The sequence below is a fragment of the Panthera pardus genome, unplaced genomic scaffold (genome assembly GCF_024362965.1).
Source record: "Panthera pardus isolate Hobbes unplaced genomic scaffold, ASM2436296v1 HiC_scaffold_11, whole genome shotgun sequence".
Classification (NCBI taxonomy): Eukaryota; Metazoa; Chordata; class Mammalia; order Carnivora; family Felidae; genus Panthera; species Panthera pardus.
In genome coordinates this window covers 43,281,756-43,304,746 of record NW_026526666.1, presented here as the reverse complement: position 1 = coordinate 43,304,746, position 22,991 = coordinate 43,281,756, and the positions used below count along the sequence as shown (strand labels likewise).

At 41.0% G+C, this 22,991-nt stretch overlaps 1 protein-coding gene across 4 annotated transcripts in view; it reads left to right on the top strand.

Annotated features, from left to right (window-relative positions):
* ST6GALNAC3 (ST6 N-acetylgalactosaminide alpha-2,6-sialyltransferase 3) overlaps positions 1-22,991 on the top strand; it is a 535,005-nt gene that overhangs the window by 120,774 nt on the left and 391,240 nt on the right. The window contains exon 1 of one of the 4 annotated variants that reach the window (XM_019448846.2): positions 12,841-13,583. The exons of 1 other annotated variant lie outside the window; for it this stretch is intronic. In XM_019448846.2, coding sequence (XP_019304391.1) covers positions 13,422-13,583 — 162 coding nt within the window. In that variant the 5' untranslated portion in view covers positions 12,841-13,421. Of the gene's footprint in view, positions 1-12,840; positions 13,584-22,991 lie in introns of those variants that run through there. 2 more of the 4 variants (XM_053893755.1, XM_053893742.1) reach the window with 2 other exon arrangements.

Genomic DNA, 22,991 nt, shown 5'->3' with positions numbered 1-22,991 from the left:
ATCTGTCATGTATAAGTGTTTTAGGGAAGTGAAAATTGTGAAAATCTACTTCTGTTATTATGTAATTTCCAATTAGGTATTGGCATCATATTGGTTTTTAATGTGGCTTGTTTTTATTTTCTAAATGTCAGTTATGCTTATTTAATTAAAACCTTGTAAGGTGACTTTTACAATCTCACGTCATATCATCCTGGTATGGCCTTTAGAATCCCAAAGTAAGGGTCTTAGGAACTCTTAGGTACCCTTACTGTGTTCTTATAAGTGGTATCCTGTATGTGTCCATATAAATGAGCATGTACAGAAAAATATGTCAGGGAGATGGAAATCCAAGAAGATGGTCCAAGTTTTATTCAGTGGAAATATGAGTGACTGCTATTTCTTGGAAAAGAAGAAAAATAGTTGCAAAATTGGTGATAAAGGGTCATATTTCTTGATTTTGTTACTTGTTGGATCTTTGATTTGGGACAAGTTATTTAACCTTTCAGAATCTTAGGTTTTTCATCATTCATTCATTCATTCATTCATCCATCGATGATCCAAAAAATCTGGCTTGGAGCTTGCAGTCTACATTGCTTCTACAATTTTAGTTTGCATCGTAATCACCTACAGAGTTTGCTAACACAGATTACTGCACTCTGCCTCCACATTTCTGATTTAGTGGCTCTGGGGTGAGGGCCCAGCATTTGTGTTTCAAGCAAGTTCGCAGATGATGCTGATGATGCTGGCCCCAGAACCACACCTCCAGGGCCGCCTGTCTAGCACTTGCTGGTATGAATCCAAGTTGTCAAATTCCAACTGTGTTAAGGGCTGAAGAGGAGAGGGTCCTGGTGCTAGAATAGAGCAGATGAATTTTGAGAGGTTAGGCAAGACTTCCCTGATTAAGCAACTCTTGAGCTAAAGGAATTGTTGAGAATAAGTGGGTGAAGGAGGAATGAGGTTGGTGAAGGGTAGCTCTTCAGATGGAGGTTTTGAGGAGGGAGCACGGAGCATGCCGGAAATGGGCTGGCTGTAGTACTGACAACTAGGGAGATGGGAGGAAGTTATGAGTTAAAGCTGGAGGATGGATAGGGGCCAGTGCAGAGTCATGTTAAGGATTTTGTCCCTTACTCAAAGGTCAGTGGGAAAGCATTAATGTTTCCAAGGAGATAGATGGGGGAAGGAAGAAGAGTGGAGTGGAAAGCAGCGATAGGATCTATTTAGTGTTTTAAGACAAATCACTTTATTGTTTGGCTGCAGTGTTGAGAACATGAATGTGAGGAGACAAGGGTTAGGGGTGCCTTTTAAAATAGGGTTGGGGCACCTGGGTAGCTTAGTTGGTTGAGCATCCAACTCTTGATTTCAGTGCAGATCATGATCCTGGGGTTGTGGGATCAATCCTCGAGTCAGGCTCCACACTGAGTATGAAACCTGCTTAAGACTCTCTCTCTCCCTCTGCCTCTCTTCCCCGCTTATGCTGTCTCTCTCTCTCTCTCAAATAAATTTTTTAAAAAGTTTAAAAAATTGGGGTGATAATACACAAGGTTGGGTCACCTATGTAGCTCAGTGGATTAAGCATCCAACTTCAGCTCAGGTCGTGATCTTGCAGTTTGTGAGTTCGAGCCCCACTTCGGGCTCTGGAGCCTGGAGGAGCCTGCTTCGGATTCTGTGTCTCCCTCTCTCTCTGCCTTTGCCCAGCTTGTGCTCTGTCTCTCCCTCTCTAAAAAATAAATAAACTTAAAAAAATCTAAAATAAATAATAATACACAAGGTTGATGGGGTGGAGAAATAATACAGGTAAAAAGCTTGGTACTGACACAAAGTAAGTGCTCAATGTTAGCTGCTGTTATAATTAATAAAAACAAATATTTTGAGACCCAGAAGTTATCAGGACCACAAAAAGTGACATAAAAATATCATTATACTTGAGTTTTTAGGCTTCTCCTACTATACCCCAGCTAGAGTAGCCTTTGAAAATGTGGCAGTGTATAAAAAAGAAAGGGAAAAACCCCACAGATTACTAAATCCTTATGTTGAGACTGAGAACCTGAAAGCAAAAGAGAATTCATCATTGAGGTGGAAACTGAATTTATAGGTGGTTGTATGGCTAGTTGGTGCTGATGACAATTATTTGTAGTTCTCTTGAGTGTAGAAAAAAATAATGGTTTCTCTACTTTGGCATCTAACACGTAGGTTGTAGGGAGAAAATCGCTGTTCAAAAAAGGAGGACCACAAAGAATAAACTGTATTTCTGTGGAGCTACTAAATTAAAAGAGTAAGAGGGAAATTAAGGGTAAAAATGGGAGGAAGTCAGAGGTCTCAGCAGAAAGGTGGTAGAGTGCCTTTGAGCAGTATCATTTGGGATGCTAACAGGAAGACATGCAAAATGGCAAGAATTTGTCCTTGGATGCAGATTGGCAATTTCCAGTTTATAATTACTAATAACCTCCATGTACACAGCATTCAGCATGTGTAAAATATATTGGCAAATGCATTAGTGAATTTAACTATCCCAAAGCTCTGGGAGCATTGACTTGGTAAAATAACGGAATCCCCATTAAAGCAAAGGTAATTAACTGACTCAGCACTCCTTATGGGTAAAGTGACTCGATGTCAGAGATAACTGTGAAGGACACAGAGGGCAAATCTGGGGAATTATCTGGCTACAATAGAAGGAAGACACACAGAGAGACAGAGCCATGCATGTACCATTGACTTCGAGTTTAACTCAAAGTCAATGTTCTTTACCTAGAGAGTGGGGGAAAATCATTGATGTTTCTAAGGGAGTCCTTTAAGGTGGTATGGATGGATTATGCATGTATTGTGTGTGTGTGTGTGTGTGTGTGTGTGTAGACATATGTGAAAATACAGACATATATATTTAGCTCTAAGGCTTTAAAGAAGTTCACGCAAGTATTTATTGTGAACCTTCTTTGTGTAAGGCCTCTGCAAGGTTTTGGAGGGGGAATATATATGGGCGAAGCCCTAAGCTTTGCTTTTATAAGGCTGAGCATCAAGTGAGAGTGAAGACCACCCCCACCCTTTCCAAGTCCTTCTGCCTTAGCGTCCTCAAGTCATGGCTTTCATGAAACTCTGCAGGAGGTACTGAAGAATGTGTGGTTAAGTTGTTGGTAATGGAAGTAGATGTGATATTACATAACATGAAATGAGAGGAGGGAAGTGTGAAGTGTCTGCAATCAGAGACTGCCTGTTCTATGCTGATGAAACCAGGCAGCCTTGGATGTTGATTGAGATCAGTGTTTTCTATGAAAAATCTGCCCAGTGTCTTAAAATGTAGGCAAGTCATCTGTATGTGGCCTTAGTGCATTGCATTTTTTAAGTACTGATTTATTAAGTATATATTGACATGCCCTTTGGGCCATTGGTGTTAAATACTAAATGTTCTTCAGTTCATCTTAATTGTGAAGCAATTGCCTGTCAAGTAAGGATATACTTCCTGAGATAATCAGGTCTTTAGCTTTATAGGGATCCACGCACAGTAAGTACTTTTAACATGTAATTACACTTTATTGGTCCTGATTAATTTGTGGGAAGATGTAGAATGAGAGTTTAGAATATTTCAAATGAAACTGTTATTATATGTTAAAAAAAAAAGTTAATGACTCTCATCCATGTGCAAATGCTGGGCTAGGTCTTAGGGTATATGTCAAAGGAATATAAGGTTGTTCCCAGCCTTGGCTTTAAAGTAGTCACCTGGAGAACTTTAGAAAAATTTTGAGACCCAGGCTAAATAAACTCAGATCAATGAAAGCTACACTCAGATCAATGGAGGCAGCACTCAGATAAATGAATGATACACTCAGATCAATGAAGGACACACTTATATCGATGAAGGCAGCACTCAAGTCAAAGGAGGGGGCACTTAGATCAATAGGGGGCACCTAGATCAATGAAGGACACATTGAGATCAATGAAGGACATACTCAGATCAATGAAGGCAGCACTCAGATCAATTAAATCATAGTCTCTGGAGAGGGTCTTATACATCAGTAGTTTGTAAATCTCCCCAGATGATTCCAGTGTGCAGCCACCTGTGAGAACTAGATCAAAGCTCTGGAGAGTTCTAAAAATGACCCAGTATCAATTATATAAAGCTCTGGGGATCAGGTTGGGGTTGGTAAGTTTTATAACCTCCCTAGGTGATTCTGATGCATATTGAAGGAGTAGTACCAGTGGTATAGACCTTGCCCTCCTGAGGATTACTATCAAATGAGGGGAAAAGGTGAGTTAATTTGTGAAACTGTTGAGGAAAAGTACACGAAAGTCTAAGTTTGAATGCCAAAAAATGAATAAAAGCAATTAATGATAAGAAAATATAAATAGTAAATATTTAATGAATAAATAAAAATGATTTGTATTTAGCATGCTGACTCAGATGGGGATGTAGGAATTCTTGGAAATTCCTTTTTGTATCATACATTTTCACCATTTGTTCTACATTATAGGTTAAAACTTGATCCTCTTATCTGACAGAATTACCCTAAATTCTAAAGTGGAAGAGTTGACATTGAGAACTGCTCCATTAATATGGTTTCTAAGCAAGCTTAGTTTCTGTTTGTAGGGGCAGTAGGGTGGAGCCAGGCTGGCAGGGCTGGCAGGGCTATGATGGTAGGAGTCCTTTTTATTTTACTGCGGAGGTGGGAACAAGTGTGTGTGTGGTGGGGGTGGGGGACAGGGGGGAAAGTCATTGCCTGTATATCCAGGATCATTTTTCCCAAATGTACACTATTCAGAAAGTCCCATATTGTAGAACGTGTGTCTTAATGCCGAAATCAGGCAATAGCCATCTTTTTGGATGGGATGTGGGGAGATTTACTTGATAGAACTTTAAGAAAATTGAATGAGAGATGCTATTGGAGAGTTCTTTGGATTTCCATAGTACTCCATCAGAGTACCAATAGCCTTGGAATATTATATAATCATAGCTTCTTAACTCATAGGGTTCTTATACCCATTTGAATGGAGTGGCTTATGTAAAGGCACTTAGGACAATGCTGGGCACAGAGTGAGCACTCAGTAAATATTAGCAGTTTTCTAACTTCCCTATTACTGCTGTTATTCCCATCATCTTTTGTTGCCTGGACGGTGGGACCCTTTAAGGCAGGCAAGTTCTCATCCTTGTCTTTATATTCTCAATACCCTAGCACAATGCTTGGCACAGAATCAGCATTTATTAAATGTGTGCTGAGTGAAGGCTTGGCCAGTTTCGATGTGATTTGGGCCCACAGCATTTATGCAATTACGTTAAGCATGTTACATCAGTATCTCCATGGTATTCTGCATGAGTGAAGAGCTCCCTGTCTTCCAAATGCCCTGCAATGTCAATGCTGCAGAAAGCGACTGCTTTAGAAGAAGGGGCCCCGTGTACATTGGTAATCTCTGGTCTCCCCTTTTGCCTTCCTAATGGTGGGCAGGCCATTACACCTCCCCGTCTACCACCTTCCCTGCTCAGTGTTCCCCAAAGCACAGGTGAGTCCCTGGCTCATTGTGTTCTACAGAAGACTCATCTCAAAGAGTGGTGGATCTGATACCAGGGATGAGGAGAGGATGTGACCCTGGTGATGTGCCAGCCAGACACCTGAGCCCCTTTTCCAAAGAACATCTTGTTCATCCTATGTGGGATCCTATGACGGAAAGTTAGTGTGCATTTATGAATGGGACCCTTACTGCTACTTTTACGTGGTCAAAGAGGAGGGAAATCTACAATGGGAGTGAGAAATAATGAAAGTGCATATATTTTTTTCTCCCAAAGAAACCAAAAGCATTTCCACAGCTATATTATCCGATGCTGCCGATTTTATGCTTCAAAGAATTGAGAATGAATACCTGGCAGTAAGTACTAAATCTGTGTGTGGTGACTGACAGATTAAGCACTAGGGACGTTAAAGGAGATTAGGCCATGGATCCCCAAACAGCAAATGTCAGTATTATTTTCCATCTTGGAATAAATTGAAGTTGCCTTTATGTTTCTCACCCTAGCCATCACCATTATATTTTCCCAATTTTGTTCTTACATTACTTCCCTCTTAGGACATCATTCACTTATTCAAATGATATTTCTTGAGCTCCTTCTATGTTATGGCTTGGTGCTAGCTACTGAGAAGGGTATAACAAAGTGTGTGACATGGTCTTTGGACTCTAGAGGGTTATATTTCAAGAAACAGAAAAATGAGGGGCGCCTGGGTGGCGCAGTCGGTTGAGCGTCCGACTTCAGCCAGGTCACGATCTCGCGGCCCGTGAGTTCGAGCCCCGCGTCAGGCTCTGGGCTGATGGCTCGGAGCCTGGAGCCTGTTTCCGATTCTGTGTCTCCCTCTCTCTCTGCCCCTCCCCCGTTCATGCTCTGTCTCTCTCTGTCCCAAAAATAAATAAAAAACGTTGAAAAAAAAAAAAAAAAAAGAAACAGAAAAATGAGACCATAAAATAATCCTGAGGTTTTACATGATGAAGTTCCATGAGGCCACAGTTAAGGAATCCTTGGAAGTAAGGGGAGCAGCACAAAAAATAATACCACCTTTTACGATGAGTATCATCATGCCTTGTCTGTTGTCAGCTTGAGACAGCTGAAGGCTAGTGGCTCTCAATTCTCCACTAGGTTTTGGAATGGGGGTGATAGAAGGAATATGGTCATTGGAGTTATTTCTGGATTTGAATACAGCCCCTGCCACTTTCCAGTTGCATGGCTTTAGGCAGAAGACTTAATATTTCTGAGCAAAACTAAATACATGTGTACCTTTCAGAGATGTGTAAGGCATAGCACTAATGTTCACAGTTAGCAGAGTGCTGGCATTTAGAAAGCACTCAATAGGTGGTGACGGTTATTAACAACAATTGTAACAGTAAACGTATTTCTATTGGGCCACTAAACTCATACTTAAACGGTTACTTCCAGCAAAATGACTCCATTCACCTTGCTCAGGTTAACCTGTCTTTCTCTATATGACAGATTTAGTACTTTTCATTCCCCTAAATTAGCAGCATTACACAATATATCATGGAGCAGTGCTTGTTTCCCTTGAGGAAGCAATATGTTGTTTTATTTTTCATCCCATTGACATTTCTTAAGAATTCCCAAAGAAGGAAGCCTCAGGTGGCTTCTACCACATATTAGGAGGGTGTTGTCAATCCATTATTTTCGACTTCTGGTTCCTCTTTCTGTCGTTTTGGTAACTAGCAATAACAACCTCTATTTATTGAGTCCCTGTGCTGAGCATTTTACCCAATTAATCTCATTTAATTTTCCTAGCAGTTCTGTAAAGTAGATGCTAGCCCCCTTTTATAAATTAGAAACCCAAATGGCCCAGTTGGCCAACGATTGATAGGGGGGCAGTCTTGCTCCAGACCCTGTGCGTCTTTTGATGGTGTCCAGCTCACTTGCCCTCCCACCCAACCCACCAAACCCTGGGCTGCACCACCTCACCATATGTTCCCTCTGGTCCTGTACATGGGGCTTTAGCAGCATTTGGGAGAATATACAGTAAGGGTCGTTACCTGCCCCCCCCCCCCCCCCTTTCAAATTGATGCTAAAAAAGGAGTGTTGAATTTATCTTCTTTCTAGTGTTGATTCCCCACAGGCCCATATTCTTTACTGACTGTTAAATTTTCACCTTAAATGCTCCAACAAGCCTAACATGTAAAATAACCTTGGAACCTGCTTCATAAAGAAGCTGTACTGTCCTTAGACCTGGGCAAGAGGAACCAGGCCCTGAGTCCTGCCCCTATGCTGCAGAGGGACTCACTTTAGTGCTTGGTCCCATCTACTCTCCACCATGAGGAGTCCCCAGGGCCTGGGAGAAAGCTCTCCTGGAAACAATGCTATCCCTCTATACCACAGGGACCCAAGACCCTGGACCTGTACACCCAGATAGCCGTTTCAGCATCTTGCGTCCTGCTGGGACCTCTCCTCTGGGTTTGTCCTCCTGAAGGCTGACCTTGGCCTCCTTGAGGGAGCATCTCTAGGCCCGAGGAACATGGGCAGATTGCAGGTGGTCCTGATGACCATAAAGACAATGATTTGTATATCAGAATGCTTTGCAAAATAGGACATTGTCTTAGTCCCACCGGACTGCTGTAACAAAATCCTACAGATTGGGTAGCTTATAAACAACAGAACTTTATTTCTCACAGTTCTGGAGGCTGGAGTCCAAGATCAGGGTACGATTATGGTTGGATGAAGGCTCTCTTCTGGGTTGCAGACTTTTCACTATATCCTCACGTAACAGAAGGGGAAGAGATCTCTTTGGAGCCTCTTTTATAAGTCACTGATCTCATTCATGAGGGTTCCATACTCATGACTTCAGCACCTCCCCCACCCCCCACCTCCAAATGTCATGATCTTTGAAGGTTAGGATTTCAACATATGAATTTTGGTGGAGACACAAACATGGAGACCATAGCAGGTATCACAGAAATTTAGTCACTGTTATGTCATGCATGCTTGAGCAACAAAAGCTCCAAACAAGACATTTGGTTGGAGGATTGGTCTATGAGAGGATTAGCATCTAGTGGGTTACAACTTACTGGAAGCAGAACATGGACTCAAACCATGCACCTCTGCCTTCCAGGGTCTGGCTCCTACAGTGGAATTGCCACTTTAGATGAAATTCAAGACTTTCAGTCTAGCTTTCTGAGGGAGGCATTTGGGGGACGTTTTCTGTGAAGCCATTGAGTCCCTCCTCAAAAGGCTGGGAGTGGGCCCAAGTAGAAGTCCATCATATGTGGGTTGGGAAAGGTAGTGTGTGTCATTGCTCCTGTCTCTGATTCTTATCCTCAGCTTGGATCTGAGTGCCTATATTGTACGTAACAGGATTCTCTTTCCATTGTGATGATGGGGATTTTTAAAAAACATGTTTATTTATTTTTGAGAGACAGAGTGTGGGGAGGAGGGGCAGAGAGAGAGAGGGACAGAAGATCCAAAGCGGGCTCTGCGCTGACCACAGAGAGCCTGATGTGGGGGGCTTGAACTCACAAACCGTGAGATCATGACCTGAGCTAAAGTTGGACACTTAACTGACTGAGCCACGCCGGTGACCCTGATGATGGGGATTTTAAAGTAATTATTGGTTTACTTTTTGTCTTTTCTTTTTAACATCCACCTCCACCATTTTCCAGTCATTTTACTTGGAATAATATACATCATAAGTGTTTTTCACATTAAATGTGCTCTTCAAGTGTTCTACAGCCACCCGCTTCCTATTTCTTGAGACGATTAGTGCTGATAAGGATTTTATGGGGTTTCTCTCTGTGTCTCTTCTGCCCTCTCTCTCTCTCTCTGTCTCTCTCTCTCTGTCTCTCTCTCTCTCTCTCTCAATGGTGTTTTCCTTAATTCTTCTTGGCCCAGTTTTGAGTTTCTTTGGTCTCAGAAACCTCCTGTGCTTCATCTTTAGAGAAGAATTTATCTTTTGTACTTCTCAAAGCTTTTGTGTTTAGTGGCTCACTTTGCTTACGTGTGAGAGCTTTCTCGGGCATTTTATTATTTGATTCTTCCATATCCAAAGATTTCTTAGAATTTGCTGTGCTGATAGTCTAACGTTCACTTGGTAAATTGCTAAGATGCATTGTCTTGAGAGCAGATTCATGATTTGTGCCCATTATAATAGCTACTTCTGTCCTGTATCCATTGCACTTGGAATGCTTCTTGCAGCGACTGAGCTTGTGCTATAAGTAAAAGCACAGGCTTTTTACTGTTATGAGCACAGTGGCTCATGAGGCTTCACAAACTCTTTTACATCAGAGCATCTCATATGGTTGTGCAGATTGCATCCTATTCAAGCGAGCTGGGCCAAGGGGCCAAGTGGGGGGCGGGGTGACTGCCAGTGTGGGCTTCCCCAGCCAAGTCGTGCACCTGGTGCAAGGCTGCATCCCCAAGGAAGGGGCCTTTTCCTAATATGCACAAAGGTGTCATATGGGCCAGCAGCTGGTCTGCTCTAACTTGGCTGGGTGTCTTCAGACGAAAAGATGGAAGAAGAGGTGATGGTGTTTTTTGTGGAGGGCTGAGATATGCTTACCCACCTGGGATCTTGAAGTTCTCCAAGATGAAGGAAGTCATTAGAAGCCAAAAGAAATGGTTTAAAAGTTGTTAAAGAACCACTTGGCATTTGCTAGCATTTTACATGCCCAGCATGATTTACTACATTCCCTCAGTTATTCTTTACTGAATAGGGTACTTGCAGTCAGTGCTATAGATCTGATTTTAGCCTGTGTAGCCCCTGAAACACCCTTGCCTGCTGAGTTCCATGCTCCCTAGGAAATTGCTGCCCCAAGTTGTATTCAGGCAACCTAGCTCTATTAAGATAACCTTGTCCCCAGGGACTCTGACAAGCCAGCCTCCATTTTCCACCGAGTTTGGTCAGTGCCTGGAGCAGCCCCACTTAGAGTCGGGATGGCATTTTCTGGAAGTCAACAGTATAATGACTTGGCAGGCTTCTTTGCCACACTGTAGTTGTATCTGAGAGCTGCATGTACCTTAGGCTTTTTATTGTTTTCCTTATGCTAACCATAAATACCCTTTCTCTGACTACTATGCTGAAAGGATAGTACAATTTCATTCAGCAAACATTTCTTGATGTTCCCCTTTGTTCAGAGATCTATGACTTGGACCTTTTCTACATCGCACTGAATGTATCTGTTCACCTGGACATCTGTACTAATGTGGCCTAAAACTTTTTGTACTCGTTTTTGTATTAGTCCACCAGAGGTGCCAGAATAAAATACCACAGACTGGGTGGCTTAAGTAACAGAGACATCTGTACTAATGGACATCTGTACTAATGTGGCCTAAAACTTTTTGTACTCGTTTTTGTATTAGTCCACCAGAGGTGCCAGAATAAAATACCACAGACTGGGTGGCTTAAGTAACAGAGGCTTATTTCTCACAGTTCTGGAGGCTGGGTGTCTCAAATCAAAGTGCTGGCAAGGTTGGTTTCTGGTGAGTCCTCTGTCCTTGGCTCAGAGATGGCTACTTTCTCCCTGTGTCTTCACATGGCTCTCTCTCTCTGTGCACTCCTGGAGTCTCTTTCTTTTCTCGTAAGAACACCAGTTGGATTAAGGCCCTGCTTTTGTGGCCCTATTCAACTTTAATTAAAGGCCCCATCTCCAAATACCTTGGTATCAGCTTGGGCGTTAGGACTTCAACCTATGAACTTTGGGAGGACACAATTCACTCCATAGTAACCCACACTTCCTGGACTTTCTCATTTGAACAAATCCAGTGGATAATAAAACAACAACATTTTAGTGATACCTTTTCCGTCCATTTGGGCTCATGCAGCCATGTTAAAGACTTCGTTTCCACCCTCAGAGAAACACTCCATTTAGCAATAATTACACTTTGGATCCTGCCCCTTAGATGGTGTCCTAATTGTTATATCCAAAAAATCTAAGCCTCATTTTTGGAAACTGCTCCCCTATGTTAAATATAGTGAAATGCTTCCAGGCAATCTCATTTTGTTAAAATTAAATTGGTGTTTTCTGGACCGTATTTGTCCCCTAAGCAGCATTCTCGAAGGGCTTGGCAGGCTTGGCCCCCAGCCTGTGCTTGTAGTAATCATGTTGATTTTTAATCAAGAGACTTATTTTGGCAGCTTCTTTTTTTTGATCATTTGAAAAATACTTCCCGATGTTTTAGAGTTTTGATTCCTGGGAACTGGATCATGAAGAGGAGTAAAGACCTTAGTGTCTCGGGAAAAAAAGCACCCACCTTGTATATAGCATAAATGGGCAATTTTGGTAATGACGATGAGAAGATGAGGGTTTGATTATTTGAATCTCCAAATATTTAGGGATCATCAGAACTTACTTTCATGTCTACCATTCAATATTGAACAAATTCAACCATTAGATTTTTTTCTGGGGTAAAAATGATTTCCATGAGAAGAGGGTGTTTTTTCAGACCATGTTGAAATGCAGGTGCATGCTAAAAAAAAATGTAAATTCTTTGGGGATTAATCATGAAATGTTTCAGGGTTGTTATAAGGAAGCTTATCAGTTTAATGAAATAAGGGCCATTTTCTTGGTCATGAATTTTTTATTTGTGCTATTTGATCAGTTACTTGCTGGGCTAGATGGTATCTGTGGGTGTCACTGGTGGGTCAAAGACACAGGATGGGAGAAAGAAAACAGCTGAGACTTATTTAGTAAAGTCTGACACATTCTATGCTTGAAACATTTGGCAAATGGCAAAACCTACTGCTTATGCTTGAAATCAGTAATTGAATGAGTAAATGAATGACTTCATTAACTCAGGCTGGACTGTTTCCCAGTAATCCAAATTAGTGGTAGTGGCAAAGACAGTGCTATGTGTTCGCCAGACTCCTGTCCTTTTTCCTCCTGGGCACATACCTGGAATTGGGTATCTCATTTACCTTTGATGTCCAGTAGGTCCATTGGGTTGAATTCTGGCCAATGGGGTTCGGTATGAATGACATACAACACTTTAAAACCTGGCTCCTGGGGCACCTGGGTGGCTCAGTCAGTTGAGCATCCAACTTTGGCTCAGGTCATGATCTTGTGGTTCGTGAGTTCAAGCCCCATGTCAAGCTCTGTGCTGACAGCTCAGAGCCTGGAGCCTGCTTCAGATTCTTTGTTTCCCTCTCTCTCTGCCCCTCCCCTGCTTGTGCTCTCTCTCTCAAAAACAAAAAACAAAACACAAAACTTGGCTCCTAACAGTCCTCCTGCATGAGGCTGCACATTTTCTCTCTTCCCTTATCCAGTGATTGGATGCAGAAGGTACAGTGGAAAGCCTAGGGGCTGGTGGAGACATGCTGGTCTCTGAAACACTGCATGGAATAGAGCCCCCTCATCAACCAACATGAGACTGTAATGTGATCAAGAAATAAATCGTTATTGTGTTTTAAGCCACCCAAATTTGATTTGGGGGTTGTTATGTTACCCTGTGTTAATTAACAATGAAGTTTCACCTTGGTTTTGTTTCTCAGTATTATTATGCAGAGAAAAATATTTGACCCGAAAACAGTGAACACAGTAACCAATGGAAGTACGTGTGCCAGTGTCTGCTCTATTAAGAACATATTCCTGGGGCGCCTGGGTGGCTCAGTCAGTTAAGCATCTGACTTTGGCTCAGGTGTTGATCTCATGGTTTGTGAGTTCGAGCCCCACATCAGGCTCTGCACTGTAAGTGGAGAAGTGAAGGGATTCTCTCTCTCCTTCTCTCTCTGTCCCTCCCCCACTTTCTCTCTCTCTCTCTCTCTCTCTTTCTGTTTCTCTGTCTCTCTCTCTCTCTCTCTCTCTCAAAATAAATACATAAACTTAAAAAAAAAGAGCATACTTCTTTTGCTCTACTTATTCCTAGTGGAATCCCAGGGATGTGCTAACTTATGGGCCAATTGAGCGTATGTCAGAAATCTTGTAAAATCACATGCACACTAAAACAACAAATAAATACACAATGTCTTAGAGAGAGGTGAGTCATGCCAGGTGTTTCTACCTCTAAAATCTTTAGGAGCCTACTTTCTCTGGATATAACCCAGAAGATGAGAACATCTACCTCTGGTGGCCATCACCATCTGATGGAGGGAAGGCAGACACCAATTCAGGCACATGTTCTTAATTGTGAAAATCCCATGAAAGAGGTGTGTTTGCAGAGTCAAAGCATATGAGTTCCATGTATGACCACCACATAATTTGTTTTAGTTCTTACGTGAATGCATACTTTTTATGACTGTATTAATGAACTGCTTGCCTCTCAGGATTCTTTTGAAAGAAGCCCAAGAAAAAGTAATTACCAAAGGCCGTAGAGTGAGTTTATAAGTTGTTTTGTGTACCCGCCCCCCCCCCCCCCCGGCCCCAATCCTCTCTTTGAGAGGTAGTCATTTTATCACCTGGGTTCCCTGAGAGTTGTGTGGCCTATTATGGTAGCCATTAGTCATATGTCACCATTTAAAGTAAATAAAATTAACAGTTTATTTCCTCAGTCACATTAGCCACATTTCATGCGTGTGGTGGTCACATGTGGGTAGTGGCTACCATGCTGGACAACAGAGATATAGAACATTGTCATCATTGTTGAAAGTTCTATTAGCACTGGTATAGACAGCTAGCTTTGATATTTTCATCTTTTTCATGATGCAACCACATTTTTAGGTTTTCTCTCACTACTATATATTTAAAAGCACTTTTCAAAACCAGACAGTAGACCCAGAATGGAGTCACTTATGCTAAGCCTACATCTTCAAACCTAAACTTAAGTACAATTTCAGCTCTCTCAGAAATGGATCTTAAACAAGTCAATCAGGAATCATCTGATCTAATCATCAGATCATCTCATCTGTCTGATAAACCTCTCCCATGCCCTAAAGGAAAGTAACCTTGCAATAACTAATCACCTTTTTTGCCTAGTACAACTTCCCTGTTTCTGTTACCCTCTGTTTATAAAATCTCTTGCCTTGTATAGCTCTTTGGAGTTCCTTTCTATCTGTTAGATTTGATGTTGCCTGAGTCATGAATTGCTGAAGAAAGCCAGTAAGATCTTAAAATTACTTAATTGATTTCTTTTTTTAACAGCACTATGGTGTTTTGTTATTGTTATTTGTGTTTTGCTTTTGTTTTTTTAAGCACATGAGATGTTCTTAAGATTATTGTGATATAAATTGTAGAAAAGGTTGTGGAGTAAATCACAAAAGGAGAATGTCTGAGTACTTATAAAAGGAAATGATGATAATTAGGAGCTATCAAGGGTTCCCTAGGTTAGGTTATGATAGATTCATTTTGTTTTCTTCTATGACTGGCATAATCTAAGCTTCATGAAAGGAATTTTTGCTCTATTTTCTCATTGCTGGGTTCTCAATATTTTCAATATGCTTGCAGCATAGAAGGTGTTCAATAAATATCTGTTGAATGACTATCAGTGAAATAAGTTTGATGCTGTTCATTTCAGTTTTATTAAAAGAGAAGAGGAAAGTTCTCATACTATCTTTGAAGCAATGGTTGAAGTAATAAGACAGTTGGGTGAGTTGCCAAGTAGTTAAATAATCATGATAAGTGGCTAATGAAGAGATCATAAGACTTGGAATCAGATATAGACCTACCTTCAATTCTTGGTTCCTCTACTTAACCTGTGAGATCCCAAGCAATCATTTCAATTCTCTGAATCACTGTTGCCTCTTCATCATAATACTTAACATCTTAGGGTTGTTGTGAATATCAAATATGGTGCTATAAAAGGCTAGGATGAAGAAAGCCTTGAAGGTGGTATCTAGTAGAATGTTATGAGTCTCCATTCTGACCTAGCCAATGTTTCTATCTCCATCAACAATGAGGACATATGCTTGAATTTGTGGGTGGCATACCTGTTTTAAGAATCAGATTAAGAGGGACCTCAGTAGACTGAAAAGATAGTCTAAATCGAATCCTTTAAGGTTCAATGAGGAGAAATGCGATGATTTATATTGATTGACTCAAAGGAAAAAATGCAACAGTAGCGGACAGAGGACGTGCGGCTTAACTTCAGTTTGCAAACAAATTGGGGACTTCAGAAACAATTAATGTCATGCACCATGTGATGTGGTTGCCAGAGTTAGTTTTAGCAATAGGAATAAAGCACCCAATGTTGCACATTGGTGCTCCTGAGAAGTTAAAAATGCTGATGACTGGGCCTTTGCCAGAGATTCTAATTTAATTGGCATGGGATGCAGCTTTGACACTGAGATTTTTAACTTTCCCTGTCTAACCTCACCCCCCCACCCCCCCACCCCCCCACCCAGTGATCCTAATGTGCAGCCAAGTTTGGGAACCCCTGGTCTAGGCTGAGCAAGGTCCTGCCTACTTCTGTTTGCTCCATATTTGCACAGTTTATAAATATTACTTGCATGGAAAAATGCATGCTGCATGAGGTTGTGAGTGCCCCATTCATGCCTGGGATATATTCAGGCAATAGTGTCAGGACAGTGAGCAGACTGATAATTGTATCATTCAGGGGAAAGTTGGTTTTCTTAGAGAACGGTAGGAAGAGGTAACAGTCTTGGACATTGCTTGCTTGGTCTGTCTTAGGAAGTTAGATTCAGTTCCTCTCCCTGCCATTCCAGAAGGTGGACAGGGATCCACTGAGTAGAAGCTTTAGGAGGTGGATGTAGAAAAGTGCTTGCTGAATATGGTGCTTTCTAGAGATGAGGGATTGCCAGATTCTGGAGATTGGCAGAGACCTCACAGATTTTATTGTGGATTTAAAGGCTAATGGGTGGGTTCAACTATCAGAATGTTTTCTTTCACCCTTGACCTCACCTCCTACTCTCTCTTCCATCCTCTGCCTCAGTCATGCTATTCTCATTGTCGTTCTTAGGGCCCCATTCCCCAGCGTGTTCTCCATCTCTGGATAGAGATACCCTTCCTTCATCCTGAGACACTTTTTCTCTAGATATCTTTACAGTTTACTCTCACTTCCCTTAGGTTTTTGCTCAAATCACAGCCTCTCCCTTGATTCTTTATCCCCAATTCTTTTTTGTTTTTCTCTGTCACCATCTGAGATCACACACACACACACACACACACACACACACACACACACAATTTGTATGCCTTCCTCTAATAGATAGTGAGCCTCACATGGTCCAGGACTTCTGTCAGAAGTGTGCACTGATATGTCCCAGTGCCAGAATAGTGCTGGGCTTTCAGAGGTGCTCAAGAAATATTTGTTAAATAAATCTCCAGGATCACCTACTTCTGTAGGCTCTCACCAATTGTTTTGATTTTTCTGTTCTGGCCTGGATAAACTTCCTGTTGAGGAGGTACCTACTTGGCATCTTTGGATGATAAATTTAGTAATATCTGGGTGGAATGACTACTTTAAAACTGTTTTTCTTTTTTGCTTTTCTCCCCCCACATCAAATGGGAACATCATCCCCTAAACACGAAATATTATTCACTGATTAGCAGTTTTTGGGCAACTGTTGAGGGAAATCCAATGCAGAAAGAAAATATGAAACTTCACTGCAGTATAATTTCTTTCTTCGGAACCACGTTGGGTACAGTAAAGGTCAATAATGCACAGGAAAGCTAGGTTTAATTTCTTTGATGTGTAAAAATTAGTGCCTTGTCATCAATTACAGATGCAGGAGAACAAATCACCGGCACATTAAGTTGTTCCTGCTACATAAATTACAAATCTTGTTACAAAAAAATATTAGCATCATCCCTTGTTATTTTAAAAATGCCAGCTCTGATAAACAGTCAGCCTTGGGCATATATTAAAATGCCCAAATTGTACTAAAATAAATTCAGCCTTTTAAGATAACACCTCATTTTAATTTCATACACGATTAAATCTATCAATTCAAAGGTCTTTTAACACATAAGTTTTGAAGTCATAATAGTATCCTTTAATTCCCTGTGGAAAAACTTAAACCTCTCTCTGCTTCTTTAATAACTTTCTTTTATTGACAGAAAATTTTAAGAAATCCTCTTTTACTTTGTTTTGTGTTCTTGTGTGTTTTTCTCAAGGAGAAGAGGAAATTAAATTGTGATCCCTTTCATTTTTGGAAGGAGATTTTTCCTTTAGTCATAGTCCAGAAGGAGGTTGAAAAAGCTTTGTGAATGAAATATGTTATCTCTATCACAGTCAGATAGTCTAAATTATTGTCCTATACCCAGCAAAATCTTTATTCCTCCTTTCACTGACTTCTGAATTTTTCATTCTTAGCATCAATAGTACCCCCTCACTGCCATCCAGGGTGACCACCTCTCACCTTCCTTGTAACTTGAAGACCTCACTTTGCAAATGTAAATTCGAAGAGACCTAGGTCAGGGCTGGCTGTGGTTCTGACAGCCCAACCTGAGGGTTGGGGTGTGGGGGACATGCCTCTTTAGGCAGGGCTGCTCTGTGGCCTTTCCAGGAAGGGGAGGCTTTCCAGCCTGCTGTCCAGCTCAGAGACCTTGGAGGCCTGAACACCTGGATGTCTGATCTCATCAAAATCTCCTTTGAGAGGAAATTCTGTCAACAGATATTTATTGAGTACCTTCGGTGTCTCGGATTCTGTGCTTGGGGCTGGAGGTACGGTGATGAGGAAACCAATATGTCTATAAGATACCTGGCTTAAAGAACTAATGCAACATGTGCATATTACCTCTTTGAAATAAAGAAAGCTGACTACCATTTCCTGAAGAAAACAATTCTGTGTGTGTGTGTGTGTGTGTGTGTGTGTGTGTGTATATATCAGTATTTATCAAATATTCATTGACTTTTTCTTACCCACCTCCTTCTTCTTTCCTCCTCTCTCCTCTTCTTCCTTTGCTCTTCCTCCCTCCCTCCTTCTCTCCCTTCCCTTCATCCATCCATTCATGCATCTTGATTCCTGTTAGCTAAGTACTATATTGCAGTTGGAAGAATTAAGAGCAAGGTCTTTAGAATCAGAAAAACCTATATTTGAATCCTAGCTCTGCCATTCCATATTTCCATATAGGAATATTGGTTATCACTGCTACCATTATTATTGTTTTTTTTCTTTGTCTTTTTTTTTTCTTTTTTTTTTTTTTTACTGTAGATAACAATTACTTCTGCTACTTATAGTTATTAGTCATTTACCGTATCGGGCATTTGCATGCATTTTACATTTAGTCCTTATAACAATTCTATGATGTAGATAATATTATTGTCTTCCTTTTATGGCTATGGAAAGTGTGCCTTGAGATTTTTATATAATACGTTGCTCAAGGTCACATAGTAAGTAAAGGAACTGGGACTAGCTTTGTGATTCAGACTTTCTGAGACTCAGTTCCTTCTTTGCAAAAGGAGATACTAATTCCTGCTAAGGAAGTTGTTTGGTGTGACTCAGTGAGAAGAAGTGCTTCACATTTGCAGCGCATTGGGTACCTGGCACATGATAACGTGATAAGTGTTGACACGGTGTATAGCTGATCCTGCTCTGCCTTTAGCTGTCTGGTATTAAGATTTTAGCTATTTCCTAGGCCCCTCCTTAAGTTTGGGACTTTGTTCTTTTTGTTATCCTAGAAAATCCAGGGAAGCCTGAAGTATTTAGGACTCATGAAATGTTTTGGAGGTCCCATGGAATCCTGGGGCAGACGCAGCGTGGATACAGATGCAAATCTCTGGGCTTGTAGATGTGAGACCTCTGCCTGGTGTGTTCTCCTAGGTTTTCTCTGCAACTAAGCAGGTGCTGGGGGCCAAGTGGGTCCTTCCAGGGCAGCCTTACCCTGTGTACAGAAATACGCTCTGTAGAAGCACCACATGAGGGTTTTCATAGTGATGAGGAGCTCTGAAGAGTGGGCTTTGACCATATGTCGTGAAGTATGTCTTGTAAGTGGAATGAGGCAACCGCAGAAGTGGACGTGGAGAGTGTGTCACATGACAGGATTATTTGTTAGTATGCAATTTTCTTTCTGTAATTGAGTAAAAGTCCATAATAGAAAGTGAACCGTTTGACACATAGACTTTGCTTCCTGTAACCCAGTTATAGTTCCTGTTTTAAGGAAGTTGGGATTAGAAACTTGAATTTCTAGAGCCCTGGTGAGTGATTCTGAATCTTGCTCTGGAGTCCCTAGTTGCTGTGTGTCCCAGCCCTGGGTCATTCCTGTGACTCATGATAGTTGTTATAGAGAAACCATCTATCAGTGAACGAAGACGAAGCTTATTACTGCTATTAGCAAACACAATTTTGCCTTGAAAGTCTATAATGGCAAACTCTACTAGAGTAGAAACTTTTTTTTCCCCAATTAATTTCTTTTTGATATAATTTTCTCTTAATTTTTGAGGGTTCTATGGTTCACATTTCATAAAAGCTCACTTAATAATCTGGTAGATTTTGTCAACATTTTGAGGACAGGGTAAGACTTCTCAAATTTTTGCCTTGAAACTCAGTGGTATGCTTACACATAATTTCTTGAAGATCTATCCTAACTTTGTATTTTTGGTGAGATACTAGAGACAGAAAAGAATGAATTGTGAAGTTATGCATATCATATAAACAAATTCTCATTGTTTATGGCTAATCTTTAAATACATGCATTTTACCCAGAGTAAAAGTAGTTTAGAAGTTTGGTTCATTTTTAAAAAATGTTTGTTTGTTTGTTTATTTATTTTGAGACAGAGAGAGCGCAAGATGGGGAGGGGCATAGAGAGAGGGAAGCAGTCTCCATGCTGTTGGTGCAGAGCCTGATGTGGGGCTCAAACTCCAAACTGTGAGATCATGACCCAGCTGAAACGAAGAGTCAGATGCTTAATCGACTGAGCCACCCAGGTGTTCGCAAAGTCTGGTTCATTTTTAAGTTATCTCATGCCTTAATTGAGTTATTCATTCCATTTAGTTAATGATTGATCGAATCATTCATTCCATTTAGTTAATATTTGAGTCCTACTATTTGCCAGGTAATAGGGCTACTAAAAAAGCCTCTGCAGATCTTATAATCTATTGACATAACATAAACAAATAATAAGATCATTATAATTTAGCGGCAAGAACTGTGAGAGCACATAGTAAGGTGACCTAACTCTGACTTGGGGGAGGGGCAAGGACTTCCTCCTGGAAGAAGTAGGGTGTAAGCCAGGTCCTAGAAGAGTAGTGAATGTCAACCTGGTAAAGCTGTTGGGGTGTGGTGGAGTAGCGGGTTTGAATCAAAGAAATAGCTCATCCAGATGCCAAGACCTGGGAGCAAGCCATGGTGTTGTTAGGATCTTCCTCTTCTCAGAGATACTTGTAATAGCAAGAACTTGAGATTGTTCCCAGTTGTGACATGTGCAGTTTCAAAAATATTGCAAAAGCTGCCTGGTGAACCCCAATCCAGTCTTGACAGGTGCATAGTCTGATAGGTCCAAATGTGGCAGTCACATAGGCAGTCCTCTGCCCATAGTTGAGGCACAAACCTGTTGAACAGTTTATTCCCACCCAATGGCCAGGTTGCTTTTGGAGTGATTGGTGCAGATTGGTGGTACAGCCTGGGACAGGGATCCTCCTGGGGGTGAGGCAAGAAGTCCTTGTAAATCAAAGGTTCCAGGACTGCTTCTAGTGGGATGAAAGAAGTGATGAGTGTGAAATAGAGGAGTAAATATCAAGAATCTCTCTGGTTCTGAAACCTCCGATGAATAGAAATATTGGAGGCACAAGGATCTGAGTCGTAGGGCATAATTCGATTAACTTCCCAAGCTACCTTCAAATTACAAAGTCATATTACATCATAAAATCATAGGTTTTTTTTTTTTTAAGATTTTTTTCTTTTTAAGTAATCTCTACACCCAACATGGGACTCAAACCCACAACACCAAGAACAAGAGTTGTATGAGTTGCATGAATCACAAGAGTCCACCAATTGAGCTAGCCAGGTGCCCCTCATAAAATCATGTTTTATGGTGCAAAGAGCCTTAGACTTGGGAAAAGTTCAAAGAGTCATAGGTTCTAGTTCCAACCACATGCCCTGAGACCAATGATGCACTAACCTGCAGTGAAGCTGTTACTGTCATGTGCTAGCATCACCCTGACATGGATTTGACTGTACCCAGGGCAGCCATTTGTGATTGGGCACCTTAAAATACTATGGGAGCAACTATGGCTCTCATCCAGCCTTAGCCTCTTCCTGGGCTTCATAGCTTCCCTCTTCCAGTGCTCCCTGGGAATAATTTTGTTGTATGTCATTCAGATCATCTTCCATCCATCATTCCAAGTCATAGTTCCTTGCCTAAGTGATTCAGCAACAAGGATCCGTGACCCTGTTTTTGCCTGCCTTCCCTCTTTCTTTTCATTTCACATGCTCAGCAACTCAAAACCAAAGAGGAAAGAAAGTGTCATATGCATTTTTTGTCAGACGTGAATGTAAACTTTGGAGAGATCGGCTTTGTTTCTGTTTGTTCCCTACGATGAATGTTAGGTTTTTCACTTAATTTAACTTAGGGGTAGAGATTATTTGTATACTATTAATATAAAAATCCTTTGACTCAAGAAGTATCACTGCTATTTCACACTCCCTGCAAATTTTTTATTCAGTTCTTGGCATGAACTTTGTGTTGAAAGAATGAACTTGTGTTTTTGGCTCTTTAATGTGAGTGATGAATAGGGGAATGATTGCTGTCTTACTGGGTGGCCATCCTCTTGAAGAGGAGAGTTCTGAAATTTTCATCTATGTGTTTTTTCTCATTTTTGGCCTCAGTGAAAGCTCTTTCTCTAAGTGTTAAAAATGAGACATTTGGAATGTGCTTTTGGAAGTATCCAGGCCAGGCCAGAGCTTATATAAATCTATGTTACTATCTTGCAGTTGATCAATACAGTTAAGAACCTGTGTGGTGGTGTATTCTAGAATATTGCAACAGCTTTCTGTCATCCTGACACTACTAATTCACCTTTCCAGTCTGTCCTGATTATTGATGTTAGGATGCTTTTGTTTTTTCAAGACAATTTGATTATATGTAAGCTTTCTGGCTAAAATCTCTCTAGCTTTAAGAATTCTTAAATTAAAAAAAATTTTTTTTAATGTTTATTTATTTTTGAGAGAGATTGAGAGACAGAGCACGAGCAGGGGAGGGGAAGGGGTAGAGAGAGGGAGACACAGAACCCGAAGCAGGCTCCAGGCTCTGAGCTGTCAGCACAGAACCCAATACGGGGCTTGAACTCACAATCTGTGAGATTATGACCTGAGTCGAAGTTGGTCACTTAACCGACTGAGCCACCCAGGTGCCCCAAGAATTCTTAAACCTGGATCCACAAACTGCAGTTAGGAAATTGATGAACTCTGAATTTGTATGCAGTTTTATGTATAGAAGATCCAGAGTTTTGGTCAGAGTTCCAGGTATCCTTGATCCACTCTAGAATATCTTAGCTCTTTAATAAGGAAGACACCTGCCCTGCTTGACATGTAACCTCCATCTATCATATGATATTCCTTTATATGACCTATTCAACATTTTGAATCACTCTTTTCTAACATATCTCCCTGCTTTTGAACCTGATGATCATTCTGCTTATAATGTCCATTCCTCATCCTTGGCTTTGCCTGGTGAACTTCTATTTTACCCTTAAGAATTTACTCCAGGACCACTTTCTCTG